Source organism: Arvicanthis niloticus, chromosome X (genome assembly GCF_011762505.2).
Source record: "Arvicanthis niloticus isolate mArvNil1 chromosome X, mArvNil1.pat.X, whole genome shotgun sequence".
In the NCBI taxonomy this organism is placed as follows: Eukaryota; Metazoa; Chordata; class Mammalia; order Rodentia; family Muridae; genus Arvicanthis; species Arvicanthis niloticus.
This window is the reverse complement of record NC_047679.1, coordinates 55,807,119-55,824,968: the sequence shown is the minus strand read 5'-3', so window position 1 is coordinate 55,824,968 and position 17,850 is coordinate 55,807,119. Positions and strand designations below refer to the sequence as shown.

The following is a 17,850-nucleotide window of genomic DNA, read 5'->3' as shown; positions in this document are numbered from 1 at the left end:
GCCCAAAGAGGCAGTTGCTTGCCCCAAGTCAAATAGCTAGGAAGTAAAAGCCTAGAGTCTTGAGCCAGGGTCAGACTGGTACTCCAAGACTAATCTACAAATAGAGATAAACGGGAGGGTGGTCAATGGCTCTGGCAACTATCTCCACTCTCAACATACCCTGAGATCCCCACCAGACGCTGAAAGAGGGCAGCTTCCTCCCATGGTCCCCCAGCCAAAATCCCTCTGGAGAAGTCTCTCTCAGCCCTGCTCCTTTCCGGCTGGGCACTGGGCCCGGACGGCTCTTGGCTGGCAGCAGCTGGGCCCTTGCACCTGTCGATCTAGGGCCCATGCTTGACAAACACACGCCCCCACCACCAAGCCCTGTGCTGCTTCCGGATGGCCAGTCATTTAGGCTTCCACCTCAGTGTAGGCCCTTTCCTTTTGCATTTGATTTCTTTCCCTTCCCTTGGTTTCTTCCCAAGTGCCTACTCTCCACTGCTCCCTGTATTCTCATCATTATCGTTCTCTTCATCTCTCACTCATGTTTTGATTTCTCCACTGAATATTCCTCTTGTTCAGTCCGTCTTTTAGCCCCTAACTCTAACCAGGTGAAATGCTAGCTTCCTGCTCTGTCATAGAGAGTTATTTGAACACAGTCATCTCTCCAGTTCCCATCTGCTCTGATCTTGGGGTTTTGTTGGTTTGTTTTGTATGTATATGTTTTTTTATGTTGGGTGCATATATGCGTGCATAGATGTGGAGGCCAGCAGTCAACATGACATGTCTACTTCAATCTCTCTCCATATTTCATTTTTTGAGACAGAATCTCTCACTGAACCTGGAGCTGACTGAGCTAGACTGTCAGCCAGTGAGTCTCAGGGATCCTCTGTTCTCAACATCCCTAGCACTGGGATTATAGGAGTGTGGCCTGCAACTCACAGAGACTCACCTGCCTCTGCTTCGAGTGCTAGGATTAATGGTGTAGACCACCACAAAGGTGCGCCTGGCTTTTTCACATGATTGCTGGGGACTGAACTCAGATTCCCATGCCTACCCTACGAGCTCTTTCCTGACGGAGCTATCTCCCTGTTGTTGTTGTTGATGATGATGGTGATGGTGATGGTGATGGTGATGGTGATGGTGATGGTGATGGTGATGGTGATGATGATGACAATGATGATGATGATGATGATGTTTTTATTAGCTTACATTCATTGTGCAAAATGATGGGTTTCACTATGACACTTTCACCCATGCACATCATGTCCTTTGCTCAGACTCTCCATTATCCTCCCTCACTCCCTTCCCACTGCTCCTCTCCCTCCCACCATCCTTTCACATGCAGTTTGAAGAAAGGTTAAAAACTGTCCTGGAGGATGAGGAGAAAAGAGAGATGGAGACGAGAAGAGGTGGGTTCAAATGCCAGTGTTCTTGCTGACTGGCTGTGTGTGCGCCTCCTCCTACTTCACTTCTGAGCTGTCTTCCCTCCACTGTAAAACAGGATTGATGATAATAATAAACACTTAACATGGGGAAAGGAGAAAGTATGAGAACTGACCTTGTACAAGGATGACAAAGGTATCTATGAATTAAGTAGCAGGCGGGCGATGGGTATTCTTAAGGAGGCAGAAAGGCCCAATGGTCCCTAACAGAGACTCTGGCTGCTCTGCCTGGCTTGACTCCTCAGCCTCAAACACATAGGATGTACAGCCTTGGTAAGCTGTTCCACACCTGTTCCTCTCTTCTCTGTCACAAGGATAACACAATAACAGTGCTCAGCTAACACCTTAGGCTGTTGTGGGGACCAGGTGAGCAATATGAACAGTGGAGGCCTGCCACCTAGAAGTGCTCAGTGAACATAGCCACTGATATTAAATCCGACCCAGTAGCAATAATGTTCCTCTGGGCTTGTGTACTTGACAGAACTAAGAACCTAAGCCGTGCGGGATCAACATTCAAGTCTGTTGGGCCTCAAAGTCAGCTTCATGGAGGTTGTGCACTGCAATTCAGCTTGGCCTCTTCTAGTCAAACCATAGGCCCTAGGGTGAGGCGTGTATGAAGCCAGAAAGACCCATCATATGATTCTGGCTTCTCTTTCCAGAGGGGGCACTTTAATACAAGAGGCAGCTTGAGCAACCAGGCCTGTGATCCTGTATGCTTAGGAGACAGCAGGGTCTGCACCCTGACCTCCTGAGGTACGTGCCCTGAGATCCTGTTCACCTCCAGCTCCAATGACTGATCCCCAGAGGGGTAAATATCTGTGGCAGTCGGAAGCACTGGAAATATTTATAAGTCCCCAGGTTATGTACATGAAGTGAATCACACAGCCATGTTAACGTCCAAAGTCAAAGGCCAACACTAACAAAGGGGGTTAATACCTCAACCTGGGATACTTAGCCATGACAACGGAGGCTCTGGCAGAGGAGGACAAGTGTGAAGCCACACAACTAAGACGGAATTGGGAGGTTAAGGCGGAAAAGGCCCAGACCTGAAAAGCAGATATGCAGAAAAAAAAGCCCCTGGCTAGGAGATGAAATTGAGGGAAAGGGCCATTATATGTCAGGTCTTAAGAACAAGGAAGTTGAATCAGCCCAGTGTTGCAGGGGGCCCGATTAAAATGGCTTTGACTAGGACTCGGATGTAGTTCCTAGTGGGGCACCTCCACAACATGGGGTTCAGAATTCAAACCCTGGCACCACGTAATAGCAAAAAAAAAAAAAAAAAAAACTGTCTCCACCTTTTTAAAAATGAAGTACACTGAAGAGCTACTCTGTCACACTGAGAATGGTGGGAATGGAGGGTAGCAAAAAAAAGGGGGAAACACACAAGACCCCGAGGCTGTGCTCCAGAAGCTGGAGTGAAACCACAGAAGATCGGGCATACCTAAGGTCCAGCCTATGTGCGTTCAGAAAAGTGAGATAAGGCCCCTGTCAATCCTTGGTGTGGGGAAATTTACAGACTGAGATCTTCTCACACTGTTCTTCGGGGATTTGAAGCATGTGATTGCGCTGGGCTACAGGGGCCAGAGATGGGAAAGAAGCCGGCTGCAGTAAAAAGACGGTGTCTCCAGGGTCCTCGGGAGAAAGCTCCTTTCTGTGTCAATGGAGAGAGGCAGGGCAAAGTTCTCCACAGTTTGGCCCAAAGTCATCCCGACGATTGCTCTTTTTGACACAACCCCACACGTTCTTTCCAGGCCTATATTCCTGGCTGTGTGCAAGCTATTTCCACTTGGATGTTCTGCCAACAGCTTAAACTAAACATGCTTAAAGCAGAGTTTTGCTTTCCCCACAAAGCCTCACACCTTTCCAAGGCCTCCAGCTTCGCTGCTGAAACCCAACAGCTCAGGGCCAGACTGCCAGATTACTGCTACTTTCTGCCCTTCTCTGGCCACCTCGCACTCCCTTCCTTTGCTGGATGATATTTCTTTCAGAATCCTCTTTCCCATCTACCAGGCTTGTGGCCCTCTCCCACCTTGTGCATGGTCTCTAGAGATGGCCACCACTGCCCCTAACTGGGCTCTTCTCTCTACTGGAACCACTTATACTTTCTGCCCACATGTGTTCACCATTTACTGCAAATGGACGTCGTGGTGAAGCATCCATTCTAGTAGAAGGAAGGAAAGCATAGACACAGACGACAGAGAAGTTGGTGGCCTAAGGGAGTTTGACCTCAAAGGTGAGTCAGAGTAGGCTGTGAATTCCTGCTCTGCTATTTCCTAGCTATGGGATCTGGGGCTTATTTCACCTCTCCGAGCCCTGATGCCTTCTCTGCAAAATAGAGGTGAGAGATGGGGCTCCCCATAGCATAGCATGTAGAAGGCTCTGGTTCCATCTTTAGCACTGCAAAAATAATAAGTAATAAGTAAGTCAACGACATAGGGCTGCTAGTGGGCTCTTGGGAGGTTGAATATTAGATGGAAGCACAGAGGAGGGGCCTACATTGGGCTGGCGTTCCCATAGAACGGACTGCACAGAACCATCCCGGTAGATGAAAGACCCCTAATGGTTGGAGCTGGTTGTGTATCTTCTTTTCTGTTATGCATAAATGATAGGAATTCAAGTAGGGAATCTGTTCAACTGGGCCCAGTTGTTGGCCCTCTCCACACATTCCCCTACCCTGTTGTAAATAAGAAAGCGCCACTAGAATCTCCAGCCTGATTAGGGCACTGAAGGGTGACCAGCTATCTCTGTAGACTTCTACTTCTCAGGGCTCTTTCCTCTTAGTAACTAACTGATATTGTTCCATTTCTTCTTTTCCATCTTGAACAAAAAACAAAAACAAAAAAGAAAACAGGAGCAAAAGCAGGCCTGTCCAAGCCCGCTGGGCTGGCCGGGGTCAGAGGAATGCAGCCTCTCCCTCCACTGAGCGGCCAGGCCAGGCACTAGCTCAGGCTGGCAGCAGCAGGCGCAGGCCGGGCCTGGGAGGCTCCAGCACCTTGCTCAGAGGGGCTGGAAAGCACCACAGACGTTAGCTCATCACTCCCTGGCAGGGGACTACTGGTCTGCTATTCTCACTAGCATCTTCCAGATGGGGAAATGGAGGCACAGGCATACTTGGAGGGGTTGCAGATGCCCAGGGTCCTAAGATGGCTTCTGGGCAGAGTCCCCAGATTGCTAAGGGAAGAAGAGTCACCAGGACTTCCTCTATGGACATCATTACCTCATTTTGGATTGTTGAGATGAAGATGATTTTTTTAAAAAGGACTCAGAGACTACAGCCTTTGATGGGGACAAAGAATGAAGGTGGAAGAGATGGATGGGTGAACCCTAAACAGCTGCAGCTGGACTCGGAAGTGTCCAACTACTCTCACTGAGAACAGGTTTGCCACTAGTGCTATCTCTGCAGTAAGAGGTACTGCAAAAGTCTGCAGACTCAATGCCAAAGGGTTAACAACAATGCTTGTGGGTTGATTAGCGTGTTTTCCTCCAGTACATTCCTGTTCACTCAAAATCCTGTTCCATGAACAATTCCAACATTTATAATCAGATAAAATGTTATTTTAATTACTGGGGAAAATAAAAAATGAAAAAACAAAACTGAGGATTCGGTTCACTGGTACTATCTGTGTGAAGCCCTGTGTGATCTCCAGTATGAAAAAAAGCAGAAAAAAAATAATAATAATAGTAATAGTAATAATAATAGTAATAATAACAACAACAGAGAGAAGGCTCAGAGGTTAAGAGCACATTCTGCTCTTCCAAAGAACCCAGGTTCAGTTCCTAGCATCTTCAAGGCCACTCATAACCATCCAGAACTCCAGTTCCAGGGAGTCCAACACCATCTTCTGGCTTTGTGGACACCAGGCATGTGCATGGCACACATACAGATGCACACAAAACATCCATACTCAAGACAAAAATGAATAAATATTTTTTAAAGCAACAATAAAGACAAAGACAAGAAGCAGCAATAACAACTGGGATATGGGCAAAGTCCTGGCCTTGGAGTGAAGAGACCCAGAACAAGTAATTCCACCACTTTGAATCCCAGCATTACGTTAAAGGGAGATAATCACATAAAATTGGCATAAAATTAAAAAGAAATAGTTTTTGTGGAAGAGGTTTTTTAAGAACAATATTCATTATGAAAATTTCATTCACAAAGAAAACATCACAATGAAACCTCATGCACCTATAGTCAACAATTTTCTCATTTGATCTATGCACCCCCCCACTCTCCTCTGGCCCAAACTGAAATATTTTAAAGCAAATCCAAGGTAGGCACCCTTTTATCACAAAAACTCCAATATTAAACTGCTTTATAAATATTTACATTTTTACAATTTAAAATAATACACAATAGCTGTAGAAAATTTGGAAAATGAAGAAACAATTATAAAGAAAAAATAGTCATACCCCACCACACAAAGACAAACATATTTCAAAATAATCTATTAGTTTTTCCATGCACATATTAATTTTAACAAAAGTTGGATCATATTGCATATGCTATTTATAGGTATCATTTTATTTTAATTATAAAAATAATAAGACTATATTACAGAAGAAATTACCCACAATCCCTTAGCAACTAATATAAAGACTGTTAATAGTTCAATATACTTCCTTCCCATTTTTTTCAATTTGCATTCATAATTTTACTACAAGTAGAATACTACTGATTATGCACTTTTCAAGTTATGAATCTATTCTAATTGTGAGAAAACAATGTAATCATACTGCAAAAAAATTAAAAAGAAAAAGAAAAATATTACCCATAATACCACTACTCGGTTATAATCACTTAACATTTTGGTGTCTTTGCACCCAACATTTTTTCTATGTACATATAATTTCAACAATAAGTGGTCCCAAGCCCTTAAGAGGCTGAGGCCAAACAACTGAAAGTTTAAGGTCTTCTTAAACTACAGAGTAACATATCACCTCAAATAAACAATAAAAAAGTAAAATCTACTTTTAGAGAGCTTATTAAATATAAATGTATATTTAATTATAAGAAAAATAAACCAGATGTGGTGCTACACATTTTTAATCACAGCATTCAGAGGACAGTAGCAGATAAATCTCTGAGTTTGAGGTCAGCTGGGTCTAGGACAGTCAGGGCTACAGAGAGAGTCCTTGTCTCAAAACAAAACAGAAAAGAAAGAGGAGGAAGAGGAAAAGATGAAAATGAAGACATTGTGTGGATGAGATGACTGAGCAGGTATGAGATGACTGAGTCTGATGGCCTGAATGACTTCCCAGGACTGACATGTGAAGCTATCCTCCGACCTCCGCACATACACTGTGGCAGGTACATGAGGGGACATAGGCACACATGTGCACAAACACCAAATAAGTAAATACAATAAAAAGAGTAATGTATTGTATAAATATAGAGAAAAATAATTCAGAATTGTATCCCTTACCAGCACTATCATCCTTTGGGTATTTATCTGGCCATTGCTTTATTCACATACTTATACATAGTTTGAAGCGTGGAAGTATTAATTTTGGAGGTTTGGTACCCTCTGTACCACCTTGGCATCATATTTATGCAACTTTGTACCAGGGTCTTTTATTCAATATTTTGTTATGAATAAAAAATTTAGAATCATGAGTTTGGAGGTGGTGGTTAAAGTATCAAAGAAAACTCCCTAGCCATGGACCTTTATGGTTGGTTTCTATTATAAACAATTCTTCATATGTGTGTGTGTATAATATAAATATATTTATATTTATACTTATATTTATTTATATATAGCCCCAGCTGTTCTGGAATTTGTTGTGTAGCCCAAGTTGGCCCAGAATTTTCTATGTAGTCCAGGCTGGCCTGGACTCACTGTGTAATTCAGCTTGGTCTAGAACTAATGATCATGTCTCAGCCTCTAGAGTACTGGAATCACAAGTGTGGGCCACCACACTGGCTTTTCTAAATACCTGAATAAACGTGTTTCCAGGCGAGCTGAAGTGAGGCTCAGCAGTCAAGAGCACTCACTGCTCTTGCAAAGGACCTGGATTCAGTTCCCAGCACTCACATAGCAGCTCATAACCATCTGTAATTCCAGTTCCAGGGGATCCAGGTCCCTCGTCTGGCCTCTGAAGGCTCCTGCATACATGTGTTACAAATTAAATCACAAACGCACATACATACACATATTTTTTTAAATTTAGATTTGTACTTTTAAACCTTCCCATATACATATTGAGTATATTTTTGGATACCACTTCTACATTTATAGGATGACCTATAAAATGTGGTTACTGTCAGGCATGGTGGTGGTGGCACATGCCTTTAATCCCAGTACTCAGGAGGCAGAGGCAGGCAAGTCACTGTGAATTTGAGGCCAGTCTGGTCTACTGAGCTGGTTCCAGGACAGCCAGGGCTACAGAGAGAAACTCTGTTTTGAAAACCCAAAACAAACCAACCAACCAAACAAACAAACAACAAAAGACCCCATAACATGTGGTTATCTTTTATTGGATCCTATTTTTATTCCCGTCATAGTCTAGGCAGCTTTTGTTGTAGTAAGTGGAGTTTGTTCCTATGTTTATAGATGTCTTTCATCTCCTTCTCAGTCTGGTATTTGAATTACTAGGTCAGTAAGTGTTATAGAACCTAAAGTGTGTGAGGTGAGACAGGGATGGGGCCAAAGAATCAGAAAGCACATTACAATACTAATCCCAGCATGCACTAGCCATTTTACTACACTGTCAGCACCAATCAATCAAGCTAAAGCTTTCTTCTTAACCCTTACAGAATATGTAAATTTGTTATGATATCCATTTAATAGGAAACTGAGCACACATATACCAACCAACACAATTGATTACCCTAAGACCACACAGCTAGCAAATGGCAGAGTAAGAATTTAATCTAGGCCCCTGACCCCTGAACCTTTACTCTGGACTGCTTCTTTGCCTTCCAAGGCAGCAGAGTGTAAGGGTGTAGCATACAGACTGCAGCCAGCCTCACCAGGGTCAAAACTTCCTTCCTCTTGCCCGTGCCAGCTTGGGCACCTCTAGGAGGCTCTTTGCCCTTTGGTAACCCAACCTCACAGAGTTGTCCTAGGAGTTAAGTAAAATGATGGAACGGAACGGAGGGGACAGTCGATGCCCGGCTCGTGGCTAGCATTTAGAAGGTGGCTGGTTGAGCCTTTCTTCTACCTTGGCTTCACAAGGGTATGGTCTAGTCGCCAACTTGGAGAAAAGAGTTTAGCGGAGCTCCGAAATAGCCTACGGCCGGCTGGACAGTCAGTGGTTCAAGACATATTTGCCTAGAAATGCAAATGCCTTCTTTGCTCCCTCTCAGTCTCTGCCACTAACCTCAACTCCCATTCCCCCAAAGGAAATGGGTGGCTTTTCGGCTTCAAAGCTGAGTGCTTAAAGTCCTTCTCATTCCTACTCCCTGGGAGGTGGCCAGTGGAGATGACAGGAAGTCACCGGTGTTGTAGGGGGCTTTCTGGAACTTAAGCATATAGAAATGTGGTGGAGGGCACTGATGGGGGAGGGGGCTAGCTGTTGAGCAACTGCTCCGGAGACACTCCAGAAGCTGAGATGAACATATGCCTCTTTCTAACAATTGGCCTGGGAGCCATCCAATAGATGGAGGGCGGATCCACAGGTCCGGGATCCGGAGCCTGGAGCCCAGCTGCATCTGTAGTTTAGGAAACAGCTCTAGAGTCCAACATTCGGAGAAGGGGGCAGGTCAGGGGTCCAAATTAGCAACTGTAGTTCAAAAGCCAAAGTCCACTCCTTCTCCACCGCTTGCTTTCACAAAAACTTTTCTCAACCTAGGCAAATACCAAAAAGGCTTAGGAAGGGTGCCTCGCCTGCTACCCCAGTAGAGCTTCGGGGTCCCAACAGACTGTTCCTTTTCTCACCAGGAAACTAGGCACAACCCACAATCCAAGTGGGAAACTGTAGCAATGGTGTGGGGAGTGTGGTTGTTACCTGGGTTCGAGTTTCAGAGTGGGAGGGGCCAAGCAATCAGCAATGAAGAGAGGCAGCTTTCCAGCGGAGGGGTGGGGGGAGAGGGTTTCTCTGATTATCCAGGGTACTCACCCCAGCTTCCACCAAATGCCAAAGAGGGGCCTAATTCTGTGCCTCCATTTGCGCCCCCTCTTTGTCAGCAAGCCAGTCATTCCATCAACAAACACGACTCTGTTAGAAGAACAGATTAAGGACACTTGAGATCCTAAAAAAAAAAGAAAGAAAAAAGATCTTCAGGTCTTCAAAGCCAATTAAAAAGACACAAGACACAGTGAAAATGACTCTCTAACATTCCTCCCCCGTTTCCTTAACATCGTACTTTTTCAAAAGACTATGTTTTCCAAACAGTATAAACTGAATTATTGAAAGGAGGGAGTGGGAGGGGATAGGATGAAAGTGGGGGAAGGATTGATTAAAGGGGCTAATCTTGGTGGCCTTCCTGCAAGGGGTGAGTGAGGTGAGAGTTTCTAGCCACAACAGAGACCATGCTTCAAAATGAGAAGCCCCAGATCTCTTACAGTAAGGATTTGTAAGACAACGTACCAACAACACACAAGAGATGTACTCTAAGTGCAAAATGTTATTCTTGCTAGATGTGAATAATTATATAATCATAATAAAATAACCTGGCATCGTGGCAAGAGGAATCTCTGCGAACTCTGTGGCAAGCTTTTCGAACCCGCTGCCTGTTCTTGGCTTTTCCGTGAGCCATGTGAGTTGCATGCATGCACCTAGCCCCACGGTCCGGTAGAAGAGCATTTCCCAGCGTCGTCGCATCCTGCCAGCCTCCTTCTGCCCTGGATGACCACAGAACAGAAAGCCTTGAAACCAACCTTGGGCCTTGAAGGAAGCCACCGCTGCCATATGATCCCTCTAAGTGCCCCTGAACAAAATGTAGGGAGTTTAGGGGGTAAGGGACCCTCCAACCTCAGCCATTCCACGATGAGACGACATAGCTCAAAGAGAGCAAACCGGCTCTGAGGAAGCCCTGCAAAAAACTAAGACCTGTGCCGTGCCTACATCGTCCCGTGTGCGAGTCTCTCTTCTGGATCTTTCCCTAAGCCAACAGCTCTTCTATCCATTGAAGCCCGTCCTAGCGACCTGCTTGATTTAGGTCAAAAAACAGACACTAACAGCTCTCCCTCGCCTCGGTGAAATTACTAAGTGGAATTTATTGGGCAAGTCCATGCAGGGTGGTGGGGAGAGCCCACGTCCCAGGTTCGGGCTGCCATCCGTTTTAGAAACACAAGTATGGGCCAGGGAACTGGGCGAGAAGTGACCAAAATCAGAGACCATCAGCCCCACCCCAGTAGCTGCGTCCTGCCCCCAGGGCTGAGGGACAGGAGGAGACGCACGCACTCTGTTCCCTAGCCCGCCCTTTGCTTTCACAAGATCCACGGTGACTGCACCAGCTCGAGCGCCTTTAAAGGGCCACACACGCCAGCCGCTGCTATAAAATGTTCCCGGCGGCACAGCTGCAGAAGTGCGCTGCTGAGCTGCGGTGAGGAGGCTCGCTCCGCCCGGCTGCTCCTCCCACAACCTATCGGCGCGGGGCTGCTCCTGGCAGAGAGGACCAGACCGAGGACCAGACCCGAGGAAGGCACCGGCACCCGCTCGGGCCCTCCGTAAGTATCCAGTTCAGATTTTGCTACCAACTCGCCCACGAGCCAGGACATGTGCTAATAATGCTCTAAGCCGGTTATAAAGACGTGAAAATTGGGGGGAGAGGGGAAAAAAGGGGGGAAAGGGGTCTGTCCTTCCTGGGATTCCTAGCCGAGGCCAGCCTGCTGCTGTGTGCTTGTGCGCCAGGGCTCTCCGGGCTGCAGTGGGGGCTTAAGAGCCGGTCCCCGCGCCGAGAACCAAGCGTGGTGGCTGTGATCGCCACCGCCCCGGAGTCCGGGCGCCTAAGCTGCGGGCCGGTAGGAGCGCGGGTCGGGGCTGCTCGGCGCTGCCCGGTGCGGTGCGGCGGCGCGGCACGGCGGTGCAGGCTTTTCCCAGGCGCCCTGGGGTCGGGTGGCCACCCGTGCTGCTGGGGTCTCGGTGGCGAGCAGTTCGCAGTGGCGGCGGCGGCGGCAGCGTGCGTGCCAAGGGGTTCGGGGCTGCTTCGTCCGCGCCTCAGCCCCTGAGCTTTCCTCTCCGGGCGGGCAGCTTCGCGGAGGTAAGCCGGGCCGCCGGGCAGGGGGCTGGGCTGGACAGCAGGGGCTAAGGGCGCGGCGACGGCCGAGCCGGCCGAGAGGCTGGGGGACTTGTTTGCTGCCGTAGCTGCCGGGCAGGGGGCGGCAGCCCTGGCCGGCCCGCGGAACGGGGAACCCACTTGTCCGGAGAAACCCGCAGCAGATCCACTCCCGCGCCCGCGCTTTCCCTGGCTCTGCTTCCCCGACTTTACCATTAGCTAGGACTGCATCAGGCCCCTCGGGGGCCGCACAAAGCTCTTGTTTTCTTGGGGGCTGGAAGCGAGCAGGGCTTCTGGCTGAGTTCTGCCGAGCTGCGAGCTGGAAGTTGGAACGTTCCTGCAACTTGCTTTCCCCACGCAGCACGACCCCCGTGCACACACCCCTCTGGAGGGGAAGCGGCCGCGCGGCGCCCAGCCTCTGCCGCGCGGGGCGCCTGACCAGGGGTGGGACAGCTAGTCAGGGCCACGCCACTTTTAGTGTTGTGACCTTGTGTTAAGTTATCGCACCCCCTCGGCACCTGGAATCTTTGCTAGCTGGCTGGGAGCAGCCGCAGCATCGGACGCTCCGAAGTGTCTGCGAGGCGCGCGAGCCACTGCCGCCAAAGTGCGCCCCCGCGCGCGGAGACGCTGCGGGTCCCCAAAGTGCGCCCCCGCGGAGACCCCGTGCTTTGTCGCCTGTCTGCTTCCGAACACCTGAGGTTACGGAAGCTTGGAGCCCTCCGGCACTGGTGCTCGCTTCTGGCGTTCGGGGCTCCGTCTGGCCAAGCCCGCGCCGGTGGCTCTCTCCGGGCGCGTCGAGGAGGCCCGGCGAGCTGTCCCTAAACAACGGGCCTTTAGTTTTCAGGTGGCGATTCTGGCTGGGCTGCTTGGAGCGCGTGCAAGCCAAGCCACAGTGCTGTTTGGACATTTAGATTTCTCAGTGGCAATGGAGGTGGAGTATACCCGTTGGTGTCATTTTTAACTTTTGCTCACGGGACAGGTTCGAGACACCCCCCCTCCCACCTGCGGCTCTCTTCTCCCCTCCCTCTCTCCCTCTCTCTCCTCTTCTCATCCTCCATCAGCTGGGGCGAGGACCTTCTTGGAAGGCGGCCAGGCGGGGCCAGGCAGCGGGAGGCAGGAGGCGCAAGCCGCGGAGTCCGCACTTGTTGCGCGGCATTTTTCACCGAGCCTCGCTGCTGCTTTGCGGTCATCACTTCGTGGCTCCGAGCAGACCCAGACATCCGTGAACCAAGTTTTTATCCCTCAAATGGACGGAAGGGTGGGGTAGGAGACAGAAACCGGGGTTGTTGGGTGGGGGATGCAATCGCCTCTTAGACGGGCTCCCGAGCTTTTCCCAAGAGTCTGGGGCTGGCGCGCCCCGAGGGAAATGTTACAAGGGCCTGCCTGGCGAGCCCACACCAGAACACACGCACTTTCCTCCTATTCCCCCGCCCCATTCTTGTTGCTCTTCGGTTTTATTTTTCTTTTGTATGTTGGGGTACGTGTGATGCACGGGAGAAAGAAGGTGAAGTGATAAGGAACTTGAAATAGTGGCAGTACTGGCCCTCCTGACTACGAAGACGCGCGGTGGTGCCCTTGTCTTGAGATAGATGGCTGAAATAGCCTAGGGTTGCCTCTTCAGTCAAGCAGTGGTGTGGGACCCAGCAAGTGCCCCTCCCTCCCTCCGGTATTCTCTTTTGCTTCCATCCTTTCCCCCAGTAGGCTGATGTTGAAATCGGAAAAGGGGGGATAATGGTAACTTTAGAGGCCAGCGCATTCATAATGACCACCGGGAGTAACAAGGGGGTAGAGTCCTAGCAAATTCTAGCCCCTTTGAGATATAGCTATTGGGGTCATCAAGATGATAATGCTAGAACATGTGAGGCTTATAAAAACACATTTTCAGGAAAACAAGAATTTTTAATTTTCTGAGTTTGAGCTGGGTTTGTTTTCTTTTGTCTTGTTATCTCTTCCGCACTTGGGCCAGAGAACTGTTTCTTTAGAAGCCATCTGAGTAAGTTCAGGTATGAAGACTTGGCCAATGGTCAGGAGAGGCCTGTGGCACAGGACTACTAGATGCTGCTCTTCAAACTGCTGCTGTTGCTTCCCTGTTAAAAATATATATATATATAGGATTTTCCCTCCAGGAAGAATCCTTCTCTCAGCCACACATGGGTGTGGCAGTTATGGCTTCTGGGACACTCGTCCTAGGAAAGCCCAATCTAAGAATTGTCTTGTAGGAGCTTGAGATAATGGAGGAACTGAGCTATTCCCAGCTATTCTGTGGGGATCCTGCTGCCTTGAGGTCTCCAGAGCACCCCGATCTGCTGTCTTCTTGTCGACATGGCCTAAGACAGGGCTTTGGAGACTTTCTACATCTTCCTTCTCCTGAATTCTCATTTTTCCCAGTCCCATTGAAGACCTGGATGCTAGTGGTCCATTGTCATGGTGTACTGCTTTCTCAGGGACATGCCTGCTCTCAGAACCAGAAACAGAGCCACCGGTACCTCTGGACTCGGAAATAACCTGTATGAGCAAATGTTCATGTGTCCTCTCTTGGCACTATGGGTTACTGTTAGACCCTGGCTGCACAGAGCATGCCCCAGGCCTCACGAAGGAGTTGCAGCTCTGTCTCTGCTCTAGGCCCAGGTGCTCTCTGTTTTGAGTTTAACCCTATCAGCATCCTTGTGTAGCTGAATGGATTCACCCTGACTTCGAATTTTCTAGTGCTTCCTTCACCTTTATTATTTCTTCTCTTTTACTTGCAGACCAACAGTCCCAACTGGCAGCATCAACTCACACCGATTTATCGGACTTCTGCCCAGGCTCTGAAATGCCAACTATGTCGAGGCCTGCACTTGATGTCAACGGTGGTACCACCTCTGGGAAGGAGGTGAGTTTTGTCATTTTACAGATGGAGATAACTAAGGATGGAAAGATGGACTTTAGGGAAGGAGGTCATGCACCAGCCCTTCCTAGGTGTGGTCTGGAGCCAGTTGCTTGACCAGAGAAGATACAGCAGGGCTTTGTCTGGGAGAAATGATAATAACTTGTTCAAAAGTGCTTAAATCAAACTCACTAGGGGTGTTGAAAGAGACAGCAGGAAGTGGGTCAAAGAAGCAGAATTGGAACAAGACCACTGTGGTAAAGAAATTATAGTGAGGCTGAGAAGAGAGAAAACAGGGTGCCCTTTCTAGACAGGGGAGCACATAGAGCAGCAGGGGAGGGAGGCCCACTTCCAGTAATGTGGTCTCCATTCTACAGCTAGGGTCTAAACTTAGGAATCAGAACCACAATAGCATAAGAAATCTAACTGTCCAGGGCTCTTCCTACCACCTACCCACTAACTCCAAACACAGAGCATTTAGGAGCACTCTAGATCCCATAAATGCCAAAGAGAAAACCAGGAGGATGGCTACTATGGCATGCCTTTCTGTCTTCTAGGATGCCAACCAGGAGATGAACTCTCTGGCCTACTCTAACCTTGGGGTGAAAGATCGCAAGGCAGTGACGGTCCTGCACTACCCCGGGGTCACCGCAAATGGAGCCAAAGCCAACGGAGTTCCCACTAGCTCCTCTGGATCATCATCTCCAATAGGCTCTCCTACTGCCACCACTTCTACCAAACCCCCATCCTTCAACCTGCACCCTACCCCTCACCTGCTGGCCAGTATGCAGCTTCAGAAGCTTAATAGCCAGTATCAAGGGGCTGCAGCAACTGCTGCTGCTGCCCTTTCCGGTCCAGGCCTGCCAGGGGAGGAAGAGCCCCTGCAAAACTGGGTCACTGGGACCCAGATTGGAATGGGGGAATCACTGGGATCAGTCTCTCTTCCTGCTGGTGCCCAGAGCCCTGCTATCATTGATTCTGACCCAGTGGATGAGGAGGTGCTGATGTCTCTGGTGGTGGAATTGGGGCTAGACCGAGCCAATGAGCTTCCTGAGCTGTGGCTAGGGCAGAATGAGTTTGATTTCACTGCAGATTTTCCCTCTGGCTGCTGATGCCAAGTGCCCCTATAAAATGAGGAAAAAAAGCCACCAATTCTGTTGTAAATAAAAGTTACTTGCAAAGAGATAACTGACTGGGTGTGTTCTTCATAGGGGTCTAAAGTTGGGGGTTGCAATTTTGGGGTTGCAAGGGCCTGAGGGGTGTGGGGAGGCCCAGGTGGCCTCTGAACTGCTACTACCACCACTGCCCTTATCTCAAGAGTCTTGGTACGTAACTTCAATTTTCTAAAACTCCACACTGTCCTATTGAAGGTTGGACACAGGAGTACCTGGTGGCCAAGGCAGTCCAGGAAGGCATGCTGCTTCAAATTTGTCTTCAGCTTCCTTGTCAGCATTGTTGGCCACGTGGCATATGCTCCCAACTCTAAAAGCCAGCAATCCAGGCTCAACAGTTAAAAGCACTTACTGCTTTTGCAGAGGACTGGGTTTTAGTTCCTAGCACCCACATGGTGGCTCACAGCCATCCATAATTCCAGTTCCAGGGGATCTGACACCTTATTCTGACCTCCAGCGTTAGAGATGCATGTGGTACGGATATATACAGGCAAAATACATACACATAAATCTTTTTTTCAAAGTCAACAATTCAACTGATCTATTTAGGGCTATTCCTTTACCCTTTTGCCTTTAGACTGCAGACAGGGTCAAACATTCTATGAGCAAGCGTTCAGATAATGTCATTGAAGCAAGATTCCAGGTGCCTTCAAAGCCCTCGGTCAACTCATTCCTCCCTTCCAAGCCTAGAAGACTCCAAGCTGGCCTATATGTCCCCTAATTCCTACCTCCTTGGCCTATTCTGTGTGAGGACATCCTGTTTGGGCTGGTCTCTCCAATTTAAAAAGTACAAATGAGACCCAGCCTTGACAATTTTAATGATCAGGGATCTCTTGAGGCAGTGACTTCAAAAGCAAGCCAAGTGACAAGATATTAGCACTGCCCCAGATCCTGGGTCATAATGCAGCCCTTGTATGGGCTAGAAACTGCTGCCCACATTCCAAACTCCTGAAGATGTTCTTCCTTGAACACTGAAAATTATTGGCCTCTGAGGAGCAACTTGAGGCTTGTCCCATAGTGAGCACATTCAAGAAGTTTACTAATAAAGGGACTCATTGAATTCAACCGTCCCTGAGTACCTGCTCAAGGTCAAGCATTTTGCTAGACACTGGGAACATGAATTAGATAAGGTTTACATCTTTGAGTGTATTTCCATCTCAGAAAGAAGGGGACAAACATTGCAATAAACCAGTATTCTCCAGAACATGGGGAACAGTGTTATCTGATCCCTAAAAAAAGAATAGCTCTATCTACCTGGGATGGTTGGGTAAGGTGTTCTAGTATTGAACTGATCCCTTTATTTATTTTCACATATCACAAATAATAAATACACAATATGATCTTATAAAAAGAAAAAAGTAGAGGGGCTAGGGAATGTGGCTTAGGGTTGAGCACTTGCCTAGCATGTATGAGTTCTTGTGTTCCAATCCCAAAATGGAATGGTGCAAAAATCAAAGCACCAGTTAAGAAGTAGAAACTTGGGTTGGGCAAAGGCAAGCAGATCTCTGGAAGTTGGAGGCCAGACTGGTATACATAGCAAGTTCCAAGCGACCCAGGGCTACACAGTGAGAGACTATCTCAAAAAAAAAAAAAAAAAAAGAAAAAGAAAAAAAGAAAGAAAGAAAAAGGAAGAAAAAGAAAATTCCAAATACAGTTAAAGAATCCTTTGTCCAATCCTTCCTTAATCCTAGCCACCTCTGATCCTCCACAGAAAGAGTTGTTTATCTGTTCCTGGTTCATCCTTGCCTACCTTGTTTTGACCTTTAATGTGGAGATGTATTCATCCCTAGAAAAAACTGTTTGTTTGTTTGTTTGTTTGTTTGAATACAACTTGGCAGGGTCTGGAGGGATGGTCAATGGTTAAGTGTTCTTGAGAAGACCCAGTTTTGATTCCTAGCACTCACATAGCAGCTCACAACCCATTTTAATTCCAGTCCCATGATCTGATCCCCTCTTCCGGCTTCCCTGGGCAGCAGGCATGCAGGCAGGCAAAACCACCCATACACATAAAACAAACTGATTTTAAAATAAGCTACTAGTGGCACAGGAGCAGCACGGAGGTACAGGGGCAGGATCTGGTGCAGACATTAGATGTATTAGACAGAAAGCTAAAACCTGGAGGGCCCCTGGGTCCCTTTCTGCTAAAGCCTTTGAGAACATGAGTCTGGCCAGAGTTTGTATCTGTTCCCTAGCTCCTTTTCCTTGATATCCAAACCTTGGGGGTCT

At 48.0% G+C, this 17,850-nt stretch overlaps 2 protein-coding genes across 4 annotated transcripts in view; one reads left to right on the top strand and one right to left on the bottom strand.

Moving 5' to 3' along the window:
* Positions 1 to 7,504: 7,504 nt before the first annotated feature.
* LOC117693985 (uncharacterized) overlaps positions 7,505 to 17,850 on the bottom strand; it is a 92,380-nt gene continuing 82,034 nt past the window's right edge. Inside the window, exons 3-5 of the mRNA XM_076918167.1 lie at positions 10,040 to 10,210; positions 9,486 to 9,618; positions 7,505 to 9,214 (exon numbers count right to left, since the gene is read on the bottom strand). Of these exons, the coding sequence (XP_076774282.1) occupies positions 9,157 to 9,214; positions 9,486 to 9,618; positions 10,040 to 10,210 (362 nt within the window). The 3' untranslated portion in view covers positions 7,505 to 9,156. The remainder of the gene's footprint in view (positions 9,215 to 9,485; positions 9,619 to 10,039; positions 10,211 to 17,850) is intronic.
* Cited1 (Cbp/p300 interacting transactivator with Glu/Asp rich carboxy-terminal domain 1) lies at positions 10,273 to 15,634 on the top strand. Of its 3 annotated transcripts, none has more exons than XM_034485456.2 (3): positions 10,273 to 11,038; positions 14,334 to 14,458; positions 15,010 to 15,634. In XM_034485456.2, the coding sequence occupies exons 2-3, from the start codon at positions 14,399 to 14,401 to the stop codon at positions 15,562 to 15,564; spliced, it is 615 nt and encodes a 204-aa protein (XP_034341347.1). In that variant the 5' UTR covers positions 10,273 to 11,038; positions 14,334 to 14,398; the 3' UTR covers positions 15,565 to 15,634. The 3 variants fall into 3 exon arrangements, with proteins under 3 accessions (XP_034341347.1, XP_034341348.1, XP_034341346.1); XM_034485457.2 differs by lacking the exon at positions 10,273 to 11,038 and adding an exon at positions 11,150 to 11,571; XM_034485455.2 differs by lacking the exon at positions 10,273 to 11,038 and adding an exon at positions 11,624 to 14,214.

What these genes read in the sequence shown, in the direction of transcription:
- Cited1 (XM_034485455.2), top strand. Translation starts at nt 14,163, where the DNA reads ATGCCCCAGGCCTCACGAAGGAGTTGCAGCTCTGTCTCTGCTCTAGGC. An exon ending in TGTCTCTGCTCTAGGCCCAG is followed by an intron (nt 14,215 to 14,333) that starts GTGCTCTCTGTT and finishes TTTTACTTGCAG; the next exon opens with ACCAACAGTCCCAACTGGCA. An exon ending in GTACCACCTCTGGGAAGGAG is followed by an intron (nt 14,459 to 15,009) that starts GTGAGTTTTGTC and finishes TCTGTCTTCTAG; the next exon opens with GATGCCAACCAGGAGATGAA.